This window comes from Stenella coeruleoalba, assembly GCF_951394435.1.
Source record: "Stenella coeruleoalba genome assembly, chromosome: 11".
NCBI classification, from domain to species: Eukaryota; Metazoa; Chordata; class Mammalia; order Artiodactyla; family Delphinidae; genus Stenella; species Stenella coeruleoalba.
This window is the reverse complement of record NC_137157.1, coordinates 22,802,099-22,824,104: the sequence shown is the minus strand read 5'-3', so window position 1 is coordinate 22,824,104 and position 22,006 is coordinate 22,802,099. Positions and strand designations below refer to the sequence as shown.

General features: G+C 40.9%; 1 protein-coding gene across 5 annotated transcripts; it reads left to right on the top strand.

The window, feature by feature from the left end:
• Positions 1 to 289: 289 nt before the first annotated feature.
• SLC25A3 (solute carrier family 25 member 3) lies at positions 290 to 8,721 on the top strand. Of its 5 annotated transcripts, XR_013830585.1 has the most exons (9): positions 324 to 521; positions 623 to 783; positions 2,358 to 2,479; positions 3,748 to 3,927; positions 4,674 to 4,855; positions 5,507 to 5,679; positions 6,155 to 6,265; positions 6,347 to 7,310; positions 7,414 to 8,713. XR_013830585.1 is itself a non-coding variant. In XM_079937818.1 (8 exons), the coding sequence occupies exons 2-8, from the start codon at positions 627 to 629 to the stop codon at positions 6,505 to 6,507; spliced, it is 1,086 nt and encodes a 361-aa protein (XP_079793944.1). In that variant the 5' UTR covers positions 290 to 375; positions 623 to 626; the 3' UTR covers positions 6,508 to 8,714. The 5 variants fall into 5 exon arrangements, 4 of the variants coding, with proteins under 4 accessions (XP_079793944.1, XP_079793943.1, XP_079793945.1 ...); XM_079937818.1 differs by having other exon boundaries at positions 290 to 375; positions 6,347 to 8,714; XM_079937817.1 differs by having other exon boundaries at positions 6,347 to 8,714.
• Positions 8,722 to 22,006: the final 13,285 nt, after the last annotated feature.

Here is a 22,006-nt window from a genome sequence, read left to right as displayed (position 1 = left end):
AAGAAAGTAAGCCCCAGATTCCAGGAGAGACGTTTGAAGGTGAAGGGACAAAAAGAGAAGGTCACGAGCACAAACCCACACAACTCAGAACACCGGCCTGGAATGCGCGCCTGCGCAAAAAGAACCCTCCTGCGCAGAAGCCGGGCCGGAAGGGCTAGGGCGAGTGGGGCGGGGATACGGCTGCTAGGAGAACGCGATGACGTTAGGGCCTCGGCGCTCTTCTTCGCCAATGGGTGCCGCCAGTCTGTAGTGACGCACTATGTGCGTCGCGCTGACGACGCGCGAAAGGCACAGATCTAAAGACCCGGAGGACGTTCGGCCTCTGTGAGCCCCAGCCTTTCCGAGGGAGCGGTGGTGTGTTCGCCATCTTAGGGAGTGAGTGTGGCTCGGCCTTCCCTGCAGTGCGTGCGGGGAGCGGAGAGCGGAGACCCGGTGGGGCGCTTCTTTGGCTGTAGGCCCTGTTGGCATCCTCCTTTGGGGAGGCCGCGGTGACCTCCTCAAGGGCGCGGAGGAGGGAAGAGGCAAGGCCTGGTTGCGGGGGTGGTCCCAGGGTGCCGGTGACTTTAGCCGGCCTAACGGACCCCTTTGCCTTACCTCTGACCGCCGCTTCCTCTCCCCCTAGAAAAATGTTCTCGTCCGTGGCGCACTTGGCGCGGGCGAACCCCTTCAACGCACCCCACCTGCAGTTGGTGCAAGATGGTCTCGCGGGCCCCCGCAGCAACCCCGCCGGGACCCCGGGCCCACCCCGTCGCTCCCGCAAGCTGGCAGCCGCCTCTGTGGAAGGTGAGGTCAGACCCTGTCCCGATACGGTTGTGAGGTCCCCTCGGCCTTCGTGGCGTGCTCGGCCCGGAGGACAGGGAAGGACGCGCGCCCTGCCCGCGGCAGCGCAGGAGGGCGCCCAGTTGCTTGTCCGAGGATGTCAGCTCGTTCCGCCCGAAGCCGGGTGTCGGATCCTTGGCTCTCCCTCAAGGGCGTGGAAGGGTCTAGGCCTTGCTCCCTCCGTGACCTCCGCGTCCTCGAGTGAGTGGAGCCATAGAGGCCGTGACTAGCTCCTTATCTTCACCGTGAGCCCGCTTGGTCAGCCGACTAGGCATTGGGTAAAGTCTATATCCTAACCACTGGCCACCGCAGTTCTAACTGTATTATCAGTTCTTTGATTTTGCTTTCACTTTCTTTTTAAAAATATTGTTTCCTCCCTTTAGTATTCCCGGAGTCTAATATTAGTTGATACAAGGTGTGTGTGATAACTGGGTAATTCTTGTTTTAATGCGCCTGATTGACTTGTAGACCCGGAGAGACCATAGAAAGGATATAATAGATAGGAATCCCTTTGATCTTATCTCTCGGGTTTCTTGATGATTAGACCCAACTTTATTTTAACTGTGTGTATTTTAAATCCCAGTGGAGTGTATTTATAGAGAAACCTGAAAACCGAATTGCAGGAGTACAGAATATGTTATCTACCTTGTACCTGTAAAATGTAAAGATTTAAAAAAAAAATTACTACGTGTTTCTGTTCTGTCTTTAGTGTGAGGAAAAAACCCTTACATCATCATTCGGTCCTTCAATTTAGACAGTTAAATCTATGGTCATTTGTGTAGTAAATGTATTTGACTGCAGGAATTTATGTTTATCTATTTTTGCACTATAGGGATCCATAAGTGGGGATAGTATTGGTTAGTGGCTGGGGTAGCCTTAGAGGTTTGCAAGCTTTTACATGATTTAAGTTGGATTGGTACTCAGAAGTGTGTTCTTATCAGCCGTTAGTAATTTGGAAGAGCTATTAATGATATAGAAAACTTTTTTTAAAATTTATATGGCAAAACGAGAGAGAGCTAGTATCTCACAGATAAGAACCTTCAGAATCTTTAAATGATTGTTTTGATTTTGGCAGTGAATTCCTTGCTCACACTAGGTGGAAAATTATCTTTCAGTTTACTTGTAAATGGTGGGCAGAGCTGTTCAGTTGTGATACTACTTTTTCACAGGGAAACGTAGTTCTCTTGCATTCCCATGGCCTTAGTCACCTCTGAAGAAATACTTACTTGATTTTTTTTTTTCAATCAAACAGAGCAGTATAGCTGTGACTATGGATCTGGCAGATTCTTTCTCCTCTGTGGACTTGGAGGAATTATTAGTTGTGGCACAACACATACAGCATTGGTTCCTCTAGATCTGGTTAAATGCAGAATGCAGGTTTGTTTTTGCATGTTGGACTAAATAAAACATTGTTGAAACATGGCTGTTACCTACTAACAAGCTGTGTGGAAACCTAACTGTCCAGGAGGTAAGTTGATAACCAGTAACATGAGTATTATATTAAAACGCATGGTGTGTCTTGTCTTATTATATTACAGAGTACAGTTGTGAATATGGCTCTGCGAAGTTTTACGCACTGTGTGGCTTTGGTGGGGTCTTAAGTTGTGGTCTGACACACACTGCTGTTGTTCCTCTGGATTTAGTGAAATGCCGTATGCAGGTTTGTATTGAGATGACAACATTGAACATCTCTTCTGTGTGTGACTTAATTCCAAGTAATATTAAAGGACTTCACAATTGAGAAGAATGAAGACGTTATGACTGCCGGAAATTTTAGTAGAACACCAAACTCAGATTTCTTTAACGCATGATTTTTACTTTAATTAGTGCTTTAAATCCAAGAAATACCTCTTTTAAAATAAGAGTGAAGGTAGATTGTTGATCTCAGACTCTGGTTGTAAGTGGTTCTTGCTGCTGGGCTGAATTCTGCCTAGAGTTCTTCAAGGCCTACCGATTCTTTTTTCTCCAAATAGTCATTTTACAAGCACTTACACGTCAGAGTAGGCAATCATTCTTTGTGTATTATATGATGTAACTTCATGTCTCTTATTTATTGATAAGATCAAGGCAGAGAACACTATAGATTAAAAAACTCTCACTGTATAGTGTTTAAAATTTGTGGGCATAGCTTCTTGCATATTTATTTACATAAAAGGTTTTCTTTTACAATTAAAATGTCTTAATTAGGATTATTGAAACACAAATAATCAAACATCAAAAATTTATTTGTCCCAAACAGGATTAGCGGTCTACTTACCTAAAAGAGAAAGGAAGGTGAAATGTTAGCAGGGAGAGGAAGGTGATGTATACCAGCCCTTCTAGTACTGGCAGAAATAGATTAAGATTTTTACCCCCATTAGTTAATAGAATGAATATTAAATACAGCTTTGCTAAAACGTCTTATGCATGTCTCTTAAAGGGAATTTAATTTCTTAACTCAAAAGAGGGTTTTCATGTTGATGTACCTTTTTAACTTGTATTTAATTTGATTGTCTTAAGTTCACAAAACTTTATAATCACTTAATGGGTTAGCATATCTCAAGGATATAGACTTAATGATTGTTTATGAAGTAGCTTTAAGACTAATTTTTAAGTGGTAAAAAGAGTTGGGTGGTGGGAAAATCTCGTGTCAGTTTTATCATGTATTTTTGTAGGAATTTTATCCTCTTAACTAACTCTCCAAGACTTAAGTCTGACTGAAAGAAAGCTAGACCTTACTGTACAAAAAGTTACATTTACAAAGATAATAGTAGACATTAAGCTGATATCATGCAGTGAACTTGTATTTACCCACCTTTTGTGTAGTTACTAAAGTTTATATTAGAACCAAAAGGAAAAACTAATAATAACAGAATTAAATGTTTATGAGAAGTGTTATTATCTCTGTCGTACATTTAATTTTTTTTCTTCTTCTTGTTTTAAATAAAGGTGGACCCACAAAAGTACAAGGGCATATTTAATGGATTCTCAGTTACACTCAAAGAAGATGGTGTTCGTGGTTTGGCCAAAGGATGGGCTCCGACTTTCATTGGCTACTCTATGCAAGGGCTCTGCAAATTTGGCTTTTATGAAGTCTTCAAAGTTTTGTATAGCAACATGCTTGGAGAGGTATGTAATTTACCTTTGAAATTGAAAGTTCTCAGCTTTTAGGGACTTCCCTGGTGGTCCAGTGGTTAAGGCTCCACGCTCCCAACGCAAGGGGCCCAGGTTCGATCCCTGGTCAGGGAACTAGATCCCACATGCCGAAACTAAGACCTGGCGCAGCCAAACAAATAAATAAATATTTAAAAAAGAAGAAAAAGGAAAAAAAAGTCCTCAGTTTTTAATATAAGACCAAAAAGGATCTTAGATTTTTGTTTGACTCAACCTGTTTTTAGAACTGAGGAAATAGTCTCAGGAAGGGTGAACAGTATGTTTCAAATCATAAGGCTGTTTTTTTTTTTATCAACATCTTTATAGGAGTATAATTGCTTTACAATGTTGTGTCATGAGGCTGTTTTAACATAAACAGGATAAGAAAAAGAAACTATTTCATTGGATTTCAGTGCTCTTTTTATTGTGCTGTGCTGCTTTCCAAATAAGTTGGATTTGAGTTTTTTAAAGAGAAGGATTGTAGTATCCTGTGTGAGTTCAAGGGTCAACTATCCTTGGCACCTAGACATTCAAAAAATATTCACAGTGTACTGTGATTGATGAGGTTATGAGGGTTACTCAGTCTCATGTGTGTTATCTGTGGACTGTGATAAAGAAACACTTAAAATGTCTGAAATTTAACTGTTGCCTAGAACTGTCTCTTAAATTGAGAACAGCCAGTGCAGCAGCAATTCATGTTTCTCCTTATGTTTTTCATTTAGGAGAATGCCTATCTCTGGCGCACATCACTATATTTGGCTGCCTCTGCCAGTGCTGAATTCTTTGCTGACATTGCTCTGGCTCCTATGGAAGCTGCTAAGGTTCGAATTCAAACCCAACCAGGATATGCTAACACTTTGAGGGATGCAGCTCCCAAAATGTATAAGGAAGAAGGCATAAAGGCGTAAGTAAATGTTTGCCTAAATATATAGTATAAAAATACTCATTTGAGAAAACCGCATTTGTTAGCATTAAACCTGCCAGACTTTCTCTTTTTCATATCTCTTTCCGCCTCACATAGAACGTAAACTCTAGGGGCAAGGATAACTTGATACATGGCTTGAACCCTGAATTAAGGGGTTTTTTTTTCCCCTAAAGTTAGAATCATTTGTCAGTCTACAAATGACTTGATATTTGACCTAAATATTAACTCTTAACTTGGGGGTTGGGGAGTGCCCTTGTTAGAATTCTTGTCATCTATGTTCACAGTTAAGAATTTGCATATAGTCGGGCCACACATGCTTCCTTAGATCCACCTTTGTGGATGCCAATCTTGAGCTGAGTTCTACTTGTAAACTTACTGTTTCTTGTAGTTCCAGTGAAAGAAATATCCAGCAACTTTTTTGGTTGTATAGTCAAAGGTGCTTGAGTCATTGGCATGTGAGATAAATATACCTGCATGTTAGTCTTAGGTTCTGATAGAAATGACATGCAGTAGTGCTGCCATTTTGTTACTATCAGGACTTGACTGGTGTGCGGACACGTCTGTTAATAATGAAAAAGTCTGCTAGATGAATATATGCAACTGAGTAAAATAAGTCTTCTGATTTCCTAGATTCTACAAGGGGGTTGCTCCTCTCTGGATGAGACAGATACCATACACCATGATGAAGTTCGCCTGCTTTGAACGTACTGTTGAAGCATTGTACAAGTTTGTGGTTCCCAAGCCCCGGAGTGAATGTTCAAAGCCAGAGCAGCTGGTTGTCACATTTGTGGCAGGTTACATAGGTATGAATTATTTAGAACATGCTTGTCTGTGAAATTAAGAATAGTCATTTCCAGTATTGGCCTCTTTTGTGAGGGAAAAATATTCCAAAGAAGTTTTATCTTTCCATTGCGTTTTATACACTCTTCAGGATTCATAAATACTTGCTAATTCGTTCCTAAAATAATTGTTTTGTGGTTTGCATGTCATAATTAAGCTCGGGAATGTATTGACTTCACTGCTGTGCCTTTTTTTGTTGTTTAGTTTTTCCAATAACAAATTTTTAATACAAGAGAAAGTGTTAAAATCTGAATATAACTTGAGGGATTGTTCTGTTTTACAGAGGGTAGACTGCTTTTAACTTTTCAGTCTCACTCTAAAATATGATTTATTTAAACACAAGAAAATTTTATTACTCATGAAAATGTTGTTGGCTGTGATGTGAAAATTTTTTTTAACTGACCCCATATTGGATCATTTATCTTGACTTTTTTTCAGCTGGAGTCTTCTGTGCCATTGTTTCTCACCCTGCTGATTCTGTGGTGTCTGTGTTGAATAAAGAGAAGGGTAGCAGTGCATCTCTGGTCCTCCAGAGACTTGGATTTAGAGGTAAGATTTTTTTTCCTCCCCTCTAAAGAAAGAATAACACTTTGGAGTATATTTTTCACTCACATTTCATATTTTATCCAGGTGTATGGAAGGGACTCTTTGCCCGTATCATCATGATTGGCACTCTGACTGCACTGCAGTGGTTCATCTATGACTCCGTGAAGGTCTACTTCAGGCTCCCTCGCCCTCCTCCCCCTGAGATGCCAGAATCTCTGAAGAAGAAGCTTGGGTACACTGAGTAGATGAAAGCAGATGTGGACTGAATCTGCTTGTTGATCAGTGTTGAGGAAAATGCAGAAGGAACTTTTATATATCTGACAGTGTAGGAAATTACCTATTCCTAATATAATTACTGTAGTACTCTTGCCAGAAGCAAGAGTTTCAAACTTACTGTTGAAATAAACCCAACTGTTCATGGTTTGCCTGTGACTTGATAATTATTTTTAAAACTAGTTTTTAAAGAATTAACCCTAAAATGGAAAGAATTATGCATACATTAGAACCTCAAGGAAAAAAAAATCACTGTTGGTTGAATACTATGATCCCTACTCATAAATTGTCATATGTTTCAGGATTTGTCACTCAAGAGAGTTCTTACATTTTTAGGAACCATGCCCTAAATTTTTAAAAACAATTTAATTGTTCAGTTTGAATATGGATAAATATTCATTTGTGGTTTATTTTGACAAGTACATTTCCGTATATAATCAGATTTTTGCAACACTTAATATACTTTTAAAAATCCTAATCAGTGTGTTAATCCTTATTTGTAAAAGAAGGTAATCTAAATTAGGCTGTTTCTTAGAATGATAGCTTTTTAGAAGGACCAAAACATTTGATAGCTAAAAACTATTTCAGGTAACTTAATTCTCACACAGATCTGACTTTCTAAATTACAAAAAAAAACTATTTCCGGTTTTGTTTTTAAAAAAGGTACCTGCTTGACACCTGGAGTAGGTGAATGCCCCTGGGATGGTGGCACTTCGGCACATTGAAGCATCTGGAATTTGGTTTAAGCCCAAACTGATTTTTTAAAAGCTAGAACGTAAGCCACTGTTTAGTTTTCCCTTGTATTTTGGTTAGGAAGTATAAAAGCCCAACCTGTAATATAGTTTATTTTTTCAAGTCTGATTACATTTTACCTTCAGGCCTTTGGATATAATATCTGGATTGAGTTGACAGACCCTGTGTAAAGTATGCAGATGGGACCTCAGGAAAAAAACTTCAAAGGAGTCTAAACAGGAAGATAAATGTTTTCATTACAAACCCATGTTATAAGGTCAGTGAACTAAATTTAGAAACCAGGTATATCTCATTACATGTTAACTTCTCTCTGTCATCATCACCTGGTCTTGTTTAAGGTTCCAGTCTTATTTTACCTGTATTGCAGAGAAAAAGGAGGGGTTATGGGTGTAAATTTGGACCAAACTGACAAAAGGTAGAGCTGCGGTCTGACCCCAAGCAAATGATGGCTGTGGCAGTTGGTGTCATCAGTGTGCATTAGTTACTGCTGTGTAACGAATCATCTGAAATGTAATGGCAAGAGATGATAACGATCTCAAGCTTTCTGTGGGTCAGAAATTAAGGAGCATTTGTTGGGTTCTTCTGCTTCTGTGTCTCATGAAGTTACAATCAGATGGTAGCTCTTGGGTCATCTCCAAAGGCTTTTTCACATCCGGTTAGAGGGAGATTGGTTGAGCATCTCCCTGTTAGTGGCTCAGGCTTTCCTCAAAATCCACAGCATGGTGGCTTTAGGGCAACTGGACTTATTTCAGGGCTCTGAAGTGGAGCCAGGCAGAAGCTGGATCTTTTATAGGAATTAGCCTTGGAAGTCCTAGCATCACTTCCACTATACTCTTGGTCACCAGAAGTCCCAGAAGATCAAATCCCAGCTTCATGGAAAAGGAGCATAGACTCCACCTCCTACTGGGAGGAGGGTCAGTCACATTGTAAGAGCCTGTGGGATTGGATATGTATGTATATTGGGCCAATGGAGAGATGGACTGTGGATTTAAAAACTTCAGGGTATGCAGTTCAGTCAGCTTCACCATGAGAGGTTTCCACTGCCAGCCAGGATTCAAGTCTTATTTTCAAGAGAAGCAATTGGTTTCATTCGTGGGTATTGACATAAAGTATGCTGTTCAAGCTGTCAAGAATTGCTTGCTATTTGTAGTTAGAGAACTTTCAAAGCTATTTCTGAGGTAAAACCATTTCATCCTCAAAATTCAATTAAAATGCCCACTTAAAATGTGAATTCCCATTTTGTATTTTAAAATTTATTCATGCTGAAAATAAAAATTCTAATAAGGATATTTTAACATTGTTTTTTTCACATTTGGCTTTAAGAAAATGTTAATTCCACAAAACAGAACCCAGTGGGATGAGTATATGTGATTAGTTGTTTAATTGAATTATGTCTTAACACTAGGACATAATTAGTTTCCAGAGAGATCAAATAAAATTCAACTTGTCTCTAAGAAGCTCTAAGAAAGCCAGATTTTTGCTAAATTATCTGATGACATATACAACAAAATTGAAAAACTTAACAGCTTAACCAAATCTCCATTGTGTGAAAGCTTCATGAAATGTTTTGATACCATTTTGGGGAAAGTGTCCACAATATTCATCAAGTTTGGTGCATGGCAGTCAGTCTTGCTGCTAAATTAGGAGTTATATACTGTTTCTTCAACATAAATTATATAAACATTGTTTATACAATTTTTATCATTTACATGATAAATCAATAATTGTTAAAAATCCCAGATACCATGTGGATAAGAAACTGATTGCAAACTTTGAGGAATCCGGAGTTCACAACGGAATGCTGTGCCTCTTGATATATCAAACAATGATGTACCTTAGTAAGCTAGCTACTCTTAACAGCACTTACCTCAGATATTATCTACTGAATCATTTTCTCTTTTGCAAGGCAGCCCTGACTTCACATCCTCCAAAGTGGTCATAGGAGGTGTATGAGATGTTCACCTCACATTGATAAACGGTTTATGAATCTTTGGTGACTTGAATTTCCTAGAAAGCAACTATTCCAAGGTTTTCATTTGTGGTTTTATAGACTCTATAAAGTACCATGCATGCAACAGTCACTTAAAGGTTGGCTATACTGCATGAAAGCCTAGAAAATGTGTCTCCTACATAAGATACAATTCGTACCCAATATACTGTGATTTGATGTGCAAGTCAGCTAGGTTTCTTTGTGGAACGCAGCATATGCAAGATTTGAAGATGGAGGATAATTCATGTTAGGGGCAATATCTATTATTTCAAGACCCATGATCTCAACACCAGGCGGCTGTATCAACCAAGGTTAAAACTGCTTTTTCAGACATCGTTAATATTCTGAAAATAATAATGTAATCAACTTTTAATCATGGATAAACAATTCTTCACTGACTTTATTGACTGCACAACTGGTTAGACTTTAAATAGTATTAAAGCAGGGAAATTCCACAGAAAGCTGAAGATGACTCACCCGTAAGAGACCATATCTATTATTGAAGTGATTAATTTTACATTTTCTACTGTTGGGAAACAGATCCAAAGTTTTCCATTCTATATTTGCTCCAAATCTATCTGTCTTGGAAACAAAATCATGACAATGAACCTAGTGACATTCCAGATTTGAGGGTTCCTTCAAGAAAGTCCCACTCAGGATGGCTACCAAATTACTGATAGATTTGTGAATCATTAAAATAATGAGTAGAATAGCACCAAACAAGATGAGTACCTCATTTATTTGGCACTGATAGAAATTAAAATTTTTTTTTTGGCCGTGCTGTGTGGCTTGCGGAGTCTTAGTTCTTTGACAGGGATTGAACCTGGGCCCCGGCAGTGAAAGCGCCGGGTCCTAAGCACTGGACCACCATGGAATTCCCCAGAAACTAATATTTTTCATTAATGAATTTTCAGAGGGTTGAATTTATATTTTTAAGTGCTGAAGTTTTTTTTTGAACTTTTGAATTTTATTTATACAGCAGGTTCTTATTAATTATCCATTTTATACACATTAATGTATACATGTCAATCCCAATCTCCCAATTCATCACACCACCACCACCACCCCCGCCGCTTCCCCCCTTGGTGTCCATACGTTTGTTCTCTACATCTGTCTCAATTTCTGCCCTGCAAACCGATTTAGCTGGACCATTTTTCTAGGTTCCACATATATGCGTTAATATACGATATGTGTTTTTCTCCTTCTGACTTACTTCACTCTGTATGACAGTCTCTAGATTCATCCACGTCTCTACAAATAACCCAATTTCGTCCCTTTTTATGGCTGAATAATATTCCATTGCAAATATGTACCACATCTTTATCCATTCATCTGTTGATGGGCATTTAGGTTGCTTCCATGACCTGGCTATTGTAAATAGTGCTGCAGTGAACATTGGGGTGCATGTGCCTTTTTTTTTTTTTGCGGTACGCGGGCCTCTCACTGCTGTGGCCGCTCCCGTTGCGGAGCACAGGCGCACAGGCTCAGCGGCCATGGCTCACGAGCCCAGCCGCTCCACGGCATGTGGGATCTTCCCGGACCGGGGCACGAACCCGTGTCCCCTGCATCGGCAGGCAGACTCAACCACTGCGCCGCCAGGGAAGCCCTGCATGTGCCTTTTTGAATTATGGTTTTCCCTGGGTATATGTCCAGTAGTGGGATTGCAGGGTCATATGGTAATTCTATTTTTAGTTTTTTTAAGGAACCTCCATACTGTTCTCCATAGAGGCTGTATCAATTTACATTCCCACCAACAGTGCAAGAGGGTTTCCTTTTCTCCACACCCTCTCCAGCATTTATTGTTTGTAGATTTTCTGATGATGGCCATTCTAACTGGTGTGAGGTGATACCTCATTTTAGTTTTGATTTGCATTTCTCTAATAATTAGTGATGTTGAGCAGCTTTTCATGTGCTTCTTGGCCATCTGTATGTCTTCTTTGGAGAAATGTCTATGTAGGTCTGCCCATTTTTTGATTGGGTCGTTTATTTGTTTTTGTTTTATAAATTTATTTATTTTTGGTTGTGTTGGGTCTTTGTTGCTGCACACAGGCTTTCTCTAGTTGTAGCGGATGCAGGCTACTCTTCCTTGCGGTGCGCAGGCTTCTCATTGCAGTGACTTCTCGTTGTGGAACAGAGCTCTAGGCACGCGGACTTCAGTAGATGTGGTGTGCGGGCTCAGTAGTTGTGGCTCACAGGCTCTAGAGCACAGGCTCAGTAGTTGTGGCATATGGGCTTAGTTGCTCTGCGGCATGTGGGCTCTTCCTGGACCAGGGCTGGAACCCATGTCCCCTGCATTGACAGGAGGACTCCTAATCACTGTGCCACCAGGGAAGTCTGGGTTGTTTGTTTTTTTAATATTGAGCTGCATGAGCTGTTTTTATATTTTGGAGATTAATCCTTTGTCCACTGATTCATTTGCAAATATTTTCTCCAATTCTGAGGGTTGTTTTTTATCTTGTTTGTAGTTTCCTTTGCTTTGCAAAAGCTTTTAAGTTTCATTAGGTCCCATTTGTTTATTTTTCTTTTTCTTTCCATTACTCTAGGAGGTGGATCAAAAAAGATCTTGCTGTGATTTATGTCAAAGAGTGTTCTTCCTATGTTTTCCTCTAAGAGTTTTATAATATCCAGTCTTACAGTTTACTTTTGTGTATGGTGTTAGGGAGTGTCTAATTTCATTCTTTTACAATGTAGCTGTCCAGTTTTCCCAGCACCACTTATAGAAGAGACTGTCTTTTCTCCGTTGTATATCCTTGCCTCCTTTGTCATAGATTAGTTGACCATAGGTGCATGGGTTTACCTCTGGGCTTTCTATCTTGTTCCATTGATCTATGTTTCTGGATTTGTGCCACTACCATATTGTCTTGATTACTGTAGCTTTGTAGTATAGTCTGAAGTCAGGGAGTCTGATTCCTCCAGCTCCGTTTTTTTCCCTCAAGACTGCTTTGGCTATTTGGGGTCTTTTGTGTCTCCATACAAATTTAAAAATTTTTTGTTCTAGTTCTGTAAAAAATGCCGTTGGTAGTTTGAGAGGGATTGCTTTGAATCTGTACATTGCTTTGGGTAGTACAGTCATTTTCCCAATACTTATTCTTCCAGTCCAAGAATATGGTATATCTCTCCATCTGTTTGTATCACCTTTAATTTCTGTCATCAGTGTCTTACAGTTTTCTGCATACAGGTCTTTTTTCTCCCTAGGTACGTTTATTCCTAGGTATTTTATTCTTTTTGTTGCAGTGGTAAATGAGAGTGTTTGCTTAATTTCTCTTTCAGATTTTTCATCATTAGTGTATAGGAATGCAAGAGATTTCTGTGCATTAATTTTGTATTCTGCAACTTTACCAAATTGATTGATTAGGTCTAGTAGTTCTCTGGTGGCATCTTTAGGATTCTCTATGTATAGTATCATGTCATCTGCAAACAGTGACAGTTTTACTTCTTATTTTCCAATTTGTATTCCTTTATTTTTTTTTCTTCTCTGATTGACATGGCTAGGACTTCCAAAACTATGTTGAATAATAGTGGTGAGAGTGGACATCCTTGTCTTGTTCCTGATCTTAGAGGAAATGCTTTCAGTTTTTCACCTTTGAGAATGGTGTTTGCTGTGAGTTTGTCATATATGGCCTTTTTTATGTTGAGGTAGGTTCCCTCTGTGCCCACTTTCTGGAGAGTTTTTTTTTTTTTTTTTTTTTGCGGTACGCGGGCCTCTCACTGTTGTGGCCTCTCCCGTTGCGGAGCACAGGCTCCGGACGCACAGGCTCAGCGGCCATGGCTCTCGGGCCCAGCCGCTCCGCGGCATGTGGGATCCTCCTAGACCGGGGCACGAACCCGTGTCCCCTGCATCGGCAGGCAGACTCTCAACCACTGCGCCACCAGGGAAGCCCTCTGGAGAGTTTTTTTTATCATAAATGGGTGTTGAATTTTGTCAAAAACTTTTTCTGCATCTATTGAGATGATCATATGGTTTTTATTCTTCAGTTTGTTAATATGGTGTATCACATTGATTGATTTGCATATAGTGAAGAATCCTTGCATCGCTGGGATAAATCCCACTTGATCATGGTGTATGATCCTTTTAATGTGTTGTTGGATTCTGTTTGCTAGTATTTGTTGAGGAGTTTTGCATCTATATTCATCAGTGATATTGGTCTGTAATTTTCTTTTTTTGTAGTATCTTTGTCTGGTTTTGGTATCAGAGTGATGGTGGCCTCATAGAATGAGTTTGGGAGTGTTCCTTCCTCTGCAGTTGTTTGGAAGAGTTTGAGAAGGATGGGTGTTAGCTCTTCTCTAAATGTTTGATAGAATTCACGTGTGAAGCCATCTGGTCCTGGACTTTGGTTTGTTGGAAGATTTTTAATCACAGTTTCAATTTCATTACTTGTGATTGGTCTGTTCATATTTTCTATTTTTTCCTGGTTCAGTCTTGGAAGGTTTTACCTTTCTAAGAATTTGTCCATTTCTTTCAGATTGTCCATTTTATTGGCATAGAGTTGCTTTTAGTAGTCTCTTAGGATGCTTTGTATTTCTGCGGTGTCTGTTGTAACTTCTCCTTTTTCATTTCTAATTTTATTGATTTGAGTCCTCTCCCTCTTTTTCTTGATGAGTCTGGCTAATGGTTTATCAATTTTGTTTACCTTCTCAAAGAACCAGATTTTAGTTTTATTGATCTTTGCTATTTTTTTTTTAAAGGTGTTCAGGTTAGGAGTTTATTAATTAATTAATTTATTTTTGCTGTGTTGGGTCTTCGTTTCTGTGCGAGGACTTTCTCTAGTGGCAAGCGGGGGCCACTCTTCATCGCGGTGCACGGGCCTCTCACTATTGCAGCCTCTCTTGTTGCGGAGCACAGGCTCCAGACACGCAGGCTCAGTAGTTGTGGCTCACGGGCCTAGTTGCTCTGTGGCATGTGGGATCCTGCCAGACCAGGGCTCGAACCCGTTTTCCCTGCATTAGCAGGCAGATTCTCAACCACTGTGCTACCAGGGAAGCCCTGCTATTGTTTTCTTCATTTCTATTTCATTTATTTCTGCTCTGATCTTTATGATTTCTTTCCTTCTACTAACTTTGGGTTTTGTTTGTTTTTCTTTCTCTAATTCCTTTAGGTGTAAGGTTAGATAGTTTATTTGAAGTTTTTCTTGTTTCTTGAGGTAGGCTTGTATTGCTTTAAACTTCCCATTAGAACTGCTTTTGCTGCATCCCATAGGTTTTGGATCATTGTGTTTTCATTGTCATTTGTCTCTAGGTATTTTCTGATTTCCTCTTTGATTTCTTCAGTGATGTCTTGGTTATTTAATAATGTAGTGTTTAGCCTCCATGTGTCTGTGTTTTTTACGTTTTTTCCCCTGTAATTGATTTCTAATCTCATAGCGTTGTGGTCAGAAAAGATGCTTGATATGATTTCAATTTTCTTAAATTTACTGAGGCTTGATTTGTGACCCAAGATGTGATCTATCCTGGAGAATGTTTCATGCACACTTGAGAAGAAAGTGTAATCTGCTGTTTTTGGATGGAATGTCCTATAAATATCAGTTAAATCTATCTGGTCTGTAATGTCATTTAAAGCTTGTGTTTCCTTATTAATTTTCAGTTTGGATGATCTGTCCATTGGTGTAAGTGAGGTGTTAAAGTCCCCCACTATTACTGTGTTACTGTCGATTTCCTCTTTTTTTTTTTTTTTTTGGGATATGTGGGCCTCTCACTGTTCTGGCCTCTCCTGTTGCGGCCTCTCCTGTTGTGGAGCACAGGCTCCGGACGCGCAGGCTCAGCAGCCATGGCTCACGGGCCCAAGCTGCTCTGTGGCATGTGGGATCTTCCCGGACCGGGACACGAACCCGTGTCCCCTGCATCAGCAGGCGGACTCTCAACCTGCGCCACCAGGGAAGCCCAATTTCCTCTTTTATAGCTGTTACCAGTTGACTTATGTATTGAGGTGGTCCTTTGTTGGGTGCATATATATTTATAATTGTTATATCTTCTTCTTGGATTGATCCCTTGATCATTAGGTAGTGTCCTTCCTTGTCTCTTGTAACATTCTTTATTTTAAAGTCTATTTTATCTGATAGAGTATTGCGACTCCAGCTTTCTTTTAATTTCCATTTGTATTGAATATCTTTTTCCACCCCCTCACTTTTAGTCTGTATGTGTTCCTAGGTCTGAAGTGGGTCTCTTGTAGACAGCTTATATATGGGTCTTGTTTTTGTATCCATTCAGTGAACCTATGTCTTTTGGTTGGAACATATAATCCATTCACGTTTAAGGTAATTATCAATATGTATGTTCCTATTACCATTTTCTTAATTGTTTTGGGTTTGTTTTTGTAGGTCCTTTTCTTTGTGTTTCCCACTTAGAGAAGTTCCTTTAGCCTTTGTTGTAGAGCTGCATTGGTGGTGCTGAATTCTCTTAGCTTTTGCTTGTCTGTAAAGCTTTTGATTTCTCCATTGAATCTGAATGAGATTCTTGCTGAGTAGAGTAATCTTGGTTGTACGTTCTTCCCTTTTATCACTTTAAATATGTCATGCCACTCCCTTCTGGCTTGTAGAGTTTCTGCTGAGAAATCAGCTGTTAACCTTATGGGAGTTCCCTTGTATGTTATTTGTCATTTTTCCCTTGCTGCTTTCAGTAATTTTTCTTTGTCTTTAATTTTTGCCAATTTGATTACTATGTGTCTTGGCATGTTTCTCCTTGGGTTTATCCTGCTTGGGACTCTCTGCGCTTCCTGGACTTGGGTGGCTATTTCCTTTCCTGTGTTATGGAAGTTTTTGCCTGTCATCTCTTCAAATATTTTCTCTGGTCCTTTCTCTCTCTCTTCTCCTTCTGGGACCCCTATAATGCGAATGTTGTTGCATTTAATGTTGTCCCAGAGATCTCTTAGGCTGTCTTCATTTCTTTTCATTCTTTTTTCTTTATTCTGTTCTTCAGCAGTGAATTCCACCATTCTGTCTTCCAGGTCACTTATCCATTCTTCTGCCTCAGTTATTCTGCTATTGATTCCTTCTAGTGTATTTTTCATTTCAGTTATTGTATTGTTCATCCCTGTTTGTTTGTTCTTTAATTCTTCTAGGTCTTTGTTAAACATTTCTTGCATCTTCTCGATCTTTGCCTCCATTCCTTTTCTGAGGTCCTGGATCATCTTCACTATCATTATTCTGAATTCTTTTTCTGGAAGGGTGCTTATATCCACTTCATTTAGTTGTTTTTCTGGGGTTTTATCTTGTTCCTTCATCTGGTACCTAGCCCTCTGCCTTTTCATCTTGTCTGTCTGTCTGTGAATATGGTTTTTGTTCCACAGGCTGCAGGATTGTAGTTCTTGCTTCTGCCATCTGCCCTCTGGTGGATGAGACTGTCTAAGAGTCTTGTGTAAATTTCCTGATGGGAGGGACCTGTGGTGGGTAGAGCTGGCTGTTGCTCTGGTGGGCAGAGCTCAGTAAAACTTGTCTGCTGATGGGTGGGGCTGGGTTCCCTCCCTGTTGGTTGTTTGGCCTGAGGCATCCCAACACTGGAGCCTACCGGGGGCTCTTTGGTGGGGCTAATGGCAGACTCTGGGAGGTCTCAAGCCAAGGAGTACTTCACAGGACTTCTGCTACCAGTGTCCTTGTCCTCATGATGAGACACAGCCAGCCCCCACCTCTGCGGGAGACTCTCCAACACTAGCAGGTAGGTCTGGTTCAGTCTCCTATGGGGTCACTGCTCCTTCCCCTGGGTCCTGATGCACACACTACTTTGTGTGTGCCCTCCAAGAGTGGAGTCTCTGTTTCCACCAGTCCTGTCGATGTCCTGCAGTCAAATCCCACTAGCCTTCAAAGTCTGATTCTCTGGGGATTCCTTCTCCCATTGCCGGACCCCCAGGTTGGGAAGCCTGATGTGGGGCTCAGAACCTTCACTCCAGTGGGTGGACTTCTGTGGTATAAGTGTTTTCCAGTTTGTGAGTCACCCACCCAGCACTTATGGGGTTTGATTTTATTGTGATTGCACCCCTCCTACTATCTCATTGTGGCTTCTCCTTTGTCTTTGGATGTGAGGTATCTTTTTTGGTGAGTTCCAGTGTCTTCCTGTCGATGATTATTCAGCAGTTAGTTGTGATTCTGGTGTTCTCAAAAGAGGGAGTGAGAGCGTGTCCTTCTACTCTGCCATCTTGAACCAATCCAGCCTGAAATTTTTCTTTTTAAATATTTTTCACGTCTAAAATGCATTATTGTGTCTGATTAAGTTGATTAATTTCATTTGGTATCATCATTATGAACATCAAATACTGCATTAGGATGTACTACAGTGATACTCTCCCTGTGGGCTATAGAGCTGTTTTCCAAAAAGCAGTTCCATAGTATGTAACTTTTTGTTATATTAATTAATGGCTTTGTCCTTTTTCACATGTGTCAGGCACTTTAGATATATTAATGCTAATATTCACAGCACTGCTATAAGGTAGATATTATTATTTATTATTTACAGATGAAGAAATTAAGGGTCACAGATATTAAATTTGTCCGAGGCCAGAGAACTAGGCAGAGCTAGGATTGCAACCTAGTGTCTCTGATTTCAAACTCTCATGTTTCTACGTATTAAAACAGAGATGAATCAAATATTGTTCCAAAAAATATGTCTTTTGCCCCATAAATCATTATGGTTTGGAATAAGAACTCAAATACCCATAACACAAATAATTGCTGTATCTAGTAACACAGTCACCATATATAATGGATTCTATTCCTAGTATTTAAGGCAAATGCATACAAGCACTTACTCTGTGCAGCTGTGTACTAGGTGCAAAGGGATATTACTTTTTAATTTTTTAAAAATTTTTGGCCGTGTTGTGTCTTTGTTGCTGTGCATGGGCTTTCTCTAGGTGTGGCGAACAGGGGCTACTCTTTGTTGCGGTGCATGGGCTTCTCATTGTGGTGGCTTCTCTTGTTGCAGAGCACGGACTCTAGGTGCGCGGGCTTCAGTAGTTGCAGCCCGCAGGCTCAGTAGTTGCAGCACGAGGGCCCTAGAGCGCAGGTTCAGTAGTTGTGGCGCACAGGCTTAGTTGCTCTGCGGCATGTGGAATCTTCCTGAACCAGGGATCAAACCTGTGTCCCCTGCATTGGCAGGTGGATTGTTAACTACTGAGCCACCAGGGAAGTCCCAGGATATCACTTTTAAAAACAGAATACGTGATATGAGGAATCAAGAAACTCATGATCTCGTTTCAGACACCCATGAAACGATTTGCAAAGAACGATGGACACTTAGTGCTTAAATAAAGTTTTGGCAATAAAATTGTGAGGGAGACTTCAAATGCTACAGCATTTCAGGAAAGAGAAAATAATATGGAGTCATAGAAGCAGGGAGAAAGTTTCTTGGGGCTCAACTTAGAACTATGTGAACCAATTTTTTATTTATTTTTTTTGCATTACGCGGGCCTCTCACTGTTGTGGCCTCTCCCGTTGCAGAGCACAGGCTCTGGACGCACAGGCCCAGCGGCCATGGCTCATGGGCCTAGCCGCTCCGTGGCATGTGGGATCTTCCCGGACCGGGGCACGAACCCGTGTCCCCTGCATCGGCAGGCGGACCCTCAACCACTGCGCCACCAGGGAAGCCCTATGTGAATCAATTTTAATGCTAACTCTTTAATGGCAAAAAGCCCAAGTCTTAGGGATGAGCCATTCTGGTGTAAGAATTCATGAACTTGAGACTCATCCTAGAAGCGGCCAAGATGGTGGAGTAGGAAGGCCCTGAGCTCTCCTCCTCCCACAGACATACAAAAGTTACAACTATCTAAAGCGCAATTATTGATGAGAACCACCTGAAGGCTAGCAGAAAAGATATTCTACAACTGAAGATATAAAGAAGGAAGCACAATGATACAATTAGGAGGGTCAGAGATGAGGTGTACTAAAGACCCATACTCCAGGGTAGGTGACCCACAAGTGGGAGGATAATTACAACTGCAGAGTTTCTCCCCCGAAAGTGAGAGGTCTGAGCTCCACTTCCTGCTCGCCAGACCCAGGGGTCCTGCTCTGAGGAGACAAGCCCCCAGAACATTTGGCTTTGAAGGCCAGTAGGGCTTACTTTTGGGAAACTTGGAGGGTTGGGAGATATAGGCTCCACTCTTAGAGTACACACAAAATCTCATATGTTCCAAGACCCAGTGCAGAAGCAGTAGTTTTAAAGGAGCCTGGGTCAGACCCACTGGCTGATCTTGGAGAGCCTCCTGGAGAGGCAGGAGGCAATTGAGACTCACTCTGGCGACGTAGACACCGGCAGCAGCCATTTTGGGGAGCTCCCCCACGAGAACACTGGTGCTGCCAAGTGTCATTTTGGAATCCTCCTTCTAGCTTATAGGGTCTGGACCCGGCCCTGTCTGCCAGCTGCTAGGGACCAGAACTGGGACACTGCAAGCCACACAGCTAGCTAGGTGGGGACACAACAGGCCAGCTTCCCTGGGATTCAGCTGCCCTGGAACCCAGCCTTGCCCACCAGAGAGCCCAGGATTTGTCTCCAACCCGTGTCCACCAGTGGGCCAGCACTGGCCCCGGGAACTGGCCTCACCCAATAGGAGGTGGTCACCAGCCCCAGGACCCCATGGGTGCTGGCTCTACCCACCTGTGGGTTGACACCAACTCTGGAACACCTAGGGCACTGCCACCAGAGACCCTGGGACCTGGCTCTGCCCATCAGCAATTCCACTCCTGGGTGTTTAACCAAAGAAAATAAAAACACTAATTTGAAAAAATACATACACCCCCTATGTTCATTACAGCGTTATTCACAATTGCCAACATATAGAAGCAACCTAAGTGCCCATCAATAGATGAAAGGATAAAGAAGATGGGGTAGATATGGGGTATACCATATATCACAATGGGATATATATCACATATCACAGTGAGGTATATATCACAATGGAATATTAGTCATGAAAAGGGATGAAATCTTGCCATTTGTGACAATATGGATGGACGTAGAGTGTATTATACCAAGTGAAATAGACAGAGAAAGACAAAAATACTGTATGATTTCACTTATATGTGGAATCTAAAAAACAAAACAAATGAACATAACGAAACAGAAACCGACTCGGAGATAGAGAACAAACAGGTGGTTGCCAGAGCGGAGGGGGGTGGGAGGGGAGAGAAATAGGTGGGGAGATTAAGAGGTACAAACTTCCAGTTACAAAATAAATGAGTCATGGGGATGAAATGTAGTGTGGGGAATAGAGTTAATAATTGTGTAATATATTTTCATGGTGACAGAAGCAACTAGACTTACCATGGTGATCATTCATTTTGAAATGTATAAAAATATCAAATCAGTGAAAATTCCCTGGCGGTCCAGTGGTAAGGACTCTGCGATTTCACTGCCGAGTGCCTGGGTTCAGTCCCTGGTCGGGGAACTATCCTGCAAGCCACTTGGTGTGACAAAAAAAAAATCAAATCACTGTGTTGTGTACCTGAAACTAATGTAGTGTTGTAGTGTTGCAGGTCAGTTATACTTCAAAAACAGACAAACAAATTCATAGAAAAAGAGATCAGATTTGTGGTTATCAGAGGTGGGGGGTGGGGGAGAGGGATTGGATTAGGTAGTCAAAAGGTACAAATTTACAAGATAAAGAAATACTAGGGATATAATATACAACATGATAAATATAATTAACACTGGTGTATGTTTTATATGAAGGTTAAGAGTAAATCCTAAAAAAAAAAAAAAGTAAATCCTGAGTTCTCATCACAAAGAAAAATATGTATTTTCTATTTCTTTCATTTTTTATCTATAGGAGATGATGGATGTTCACTAAACTTATTGTGATAATCACTGCATGATGTATGTAAGTCAAATTATGATGTTGCACACCTTAAACTTCTACAGTGCTGTATGTCGATTACATCTCAGTAAAACCGGAAGAAAAAAATTCATAAACTCTTCTTTTTGAGGTAACTAGTTCTATGCACCTGGATACTGTTGATGCTAGGCATTTGAAACTAGGGCTAATGTTTGTCGGTGGGTTTTTTTTTAGATTATTATATTGTACTTTTTAAATGACTTTATTGAGGAATAATTGATGTACAATAAACTGCACATATTTAGAGAGTACAATTTGATGAGTTTGACACAAGTCTATACCCGTGAAACCATCAAGACAATCAACATAATAAACATCCTTCACCTCTCAAGATTTCTTTGTGCTTCTTTAAAAGTTATACTTCCCAGGCAACCACTGATTCATTTTCTGCCCCTACATATGAGATTGGATTTTCTAGAATTTTATATAAGTGGAATTGCTAATGTGATGCTGTTTTAAATGTTAGAACTTCTTTGCTTTGGCTGCTTCTGGTCACATCAACACCACACATGAGTTGTGCTGCTTTGGGGCAGCGTCCATCTGAGGCTTGGCAAGCCCCCTGCAATCTGTGCTGCCCCCCACCCCGCAAGCCCTGCTCTAGATGCCACTTCCCTACCTCATTTTAGGTGACCTTTCCCTGTTTCCTAAAGCCATAAAGGACCCAGGAATTCTTACATGATTCTTTTCCTGCAGCTCCCTGGTTGTGACCTTTCTAGTTTCTCTTACTCTAAATGGATAATATATGTTACAGCCCTGATCCTGATGGGCAGTTCTTCAGCTGGGCCCCAACCACACGTACTATGCTCCTTGGCAGTTAGTGAGGGCAAGTGGGGATTCAGATCCTGCCCCATCTAGATTTCCCAGCGCTAGACTGGCAGACCCTGAGTGTGTATGTGTGTGTGCATGTGCGCGTGTG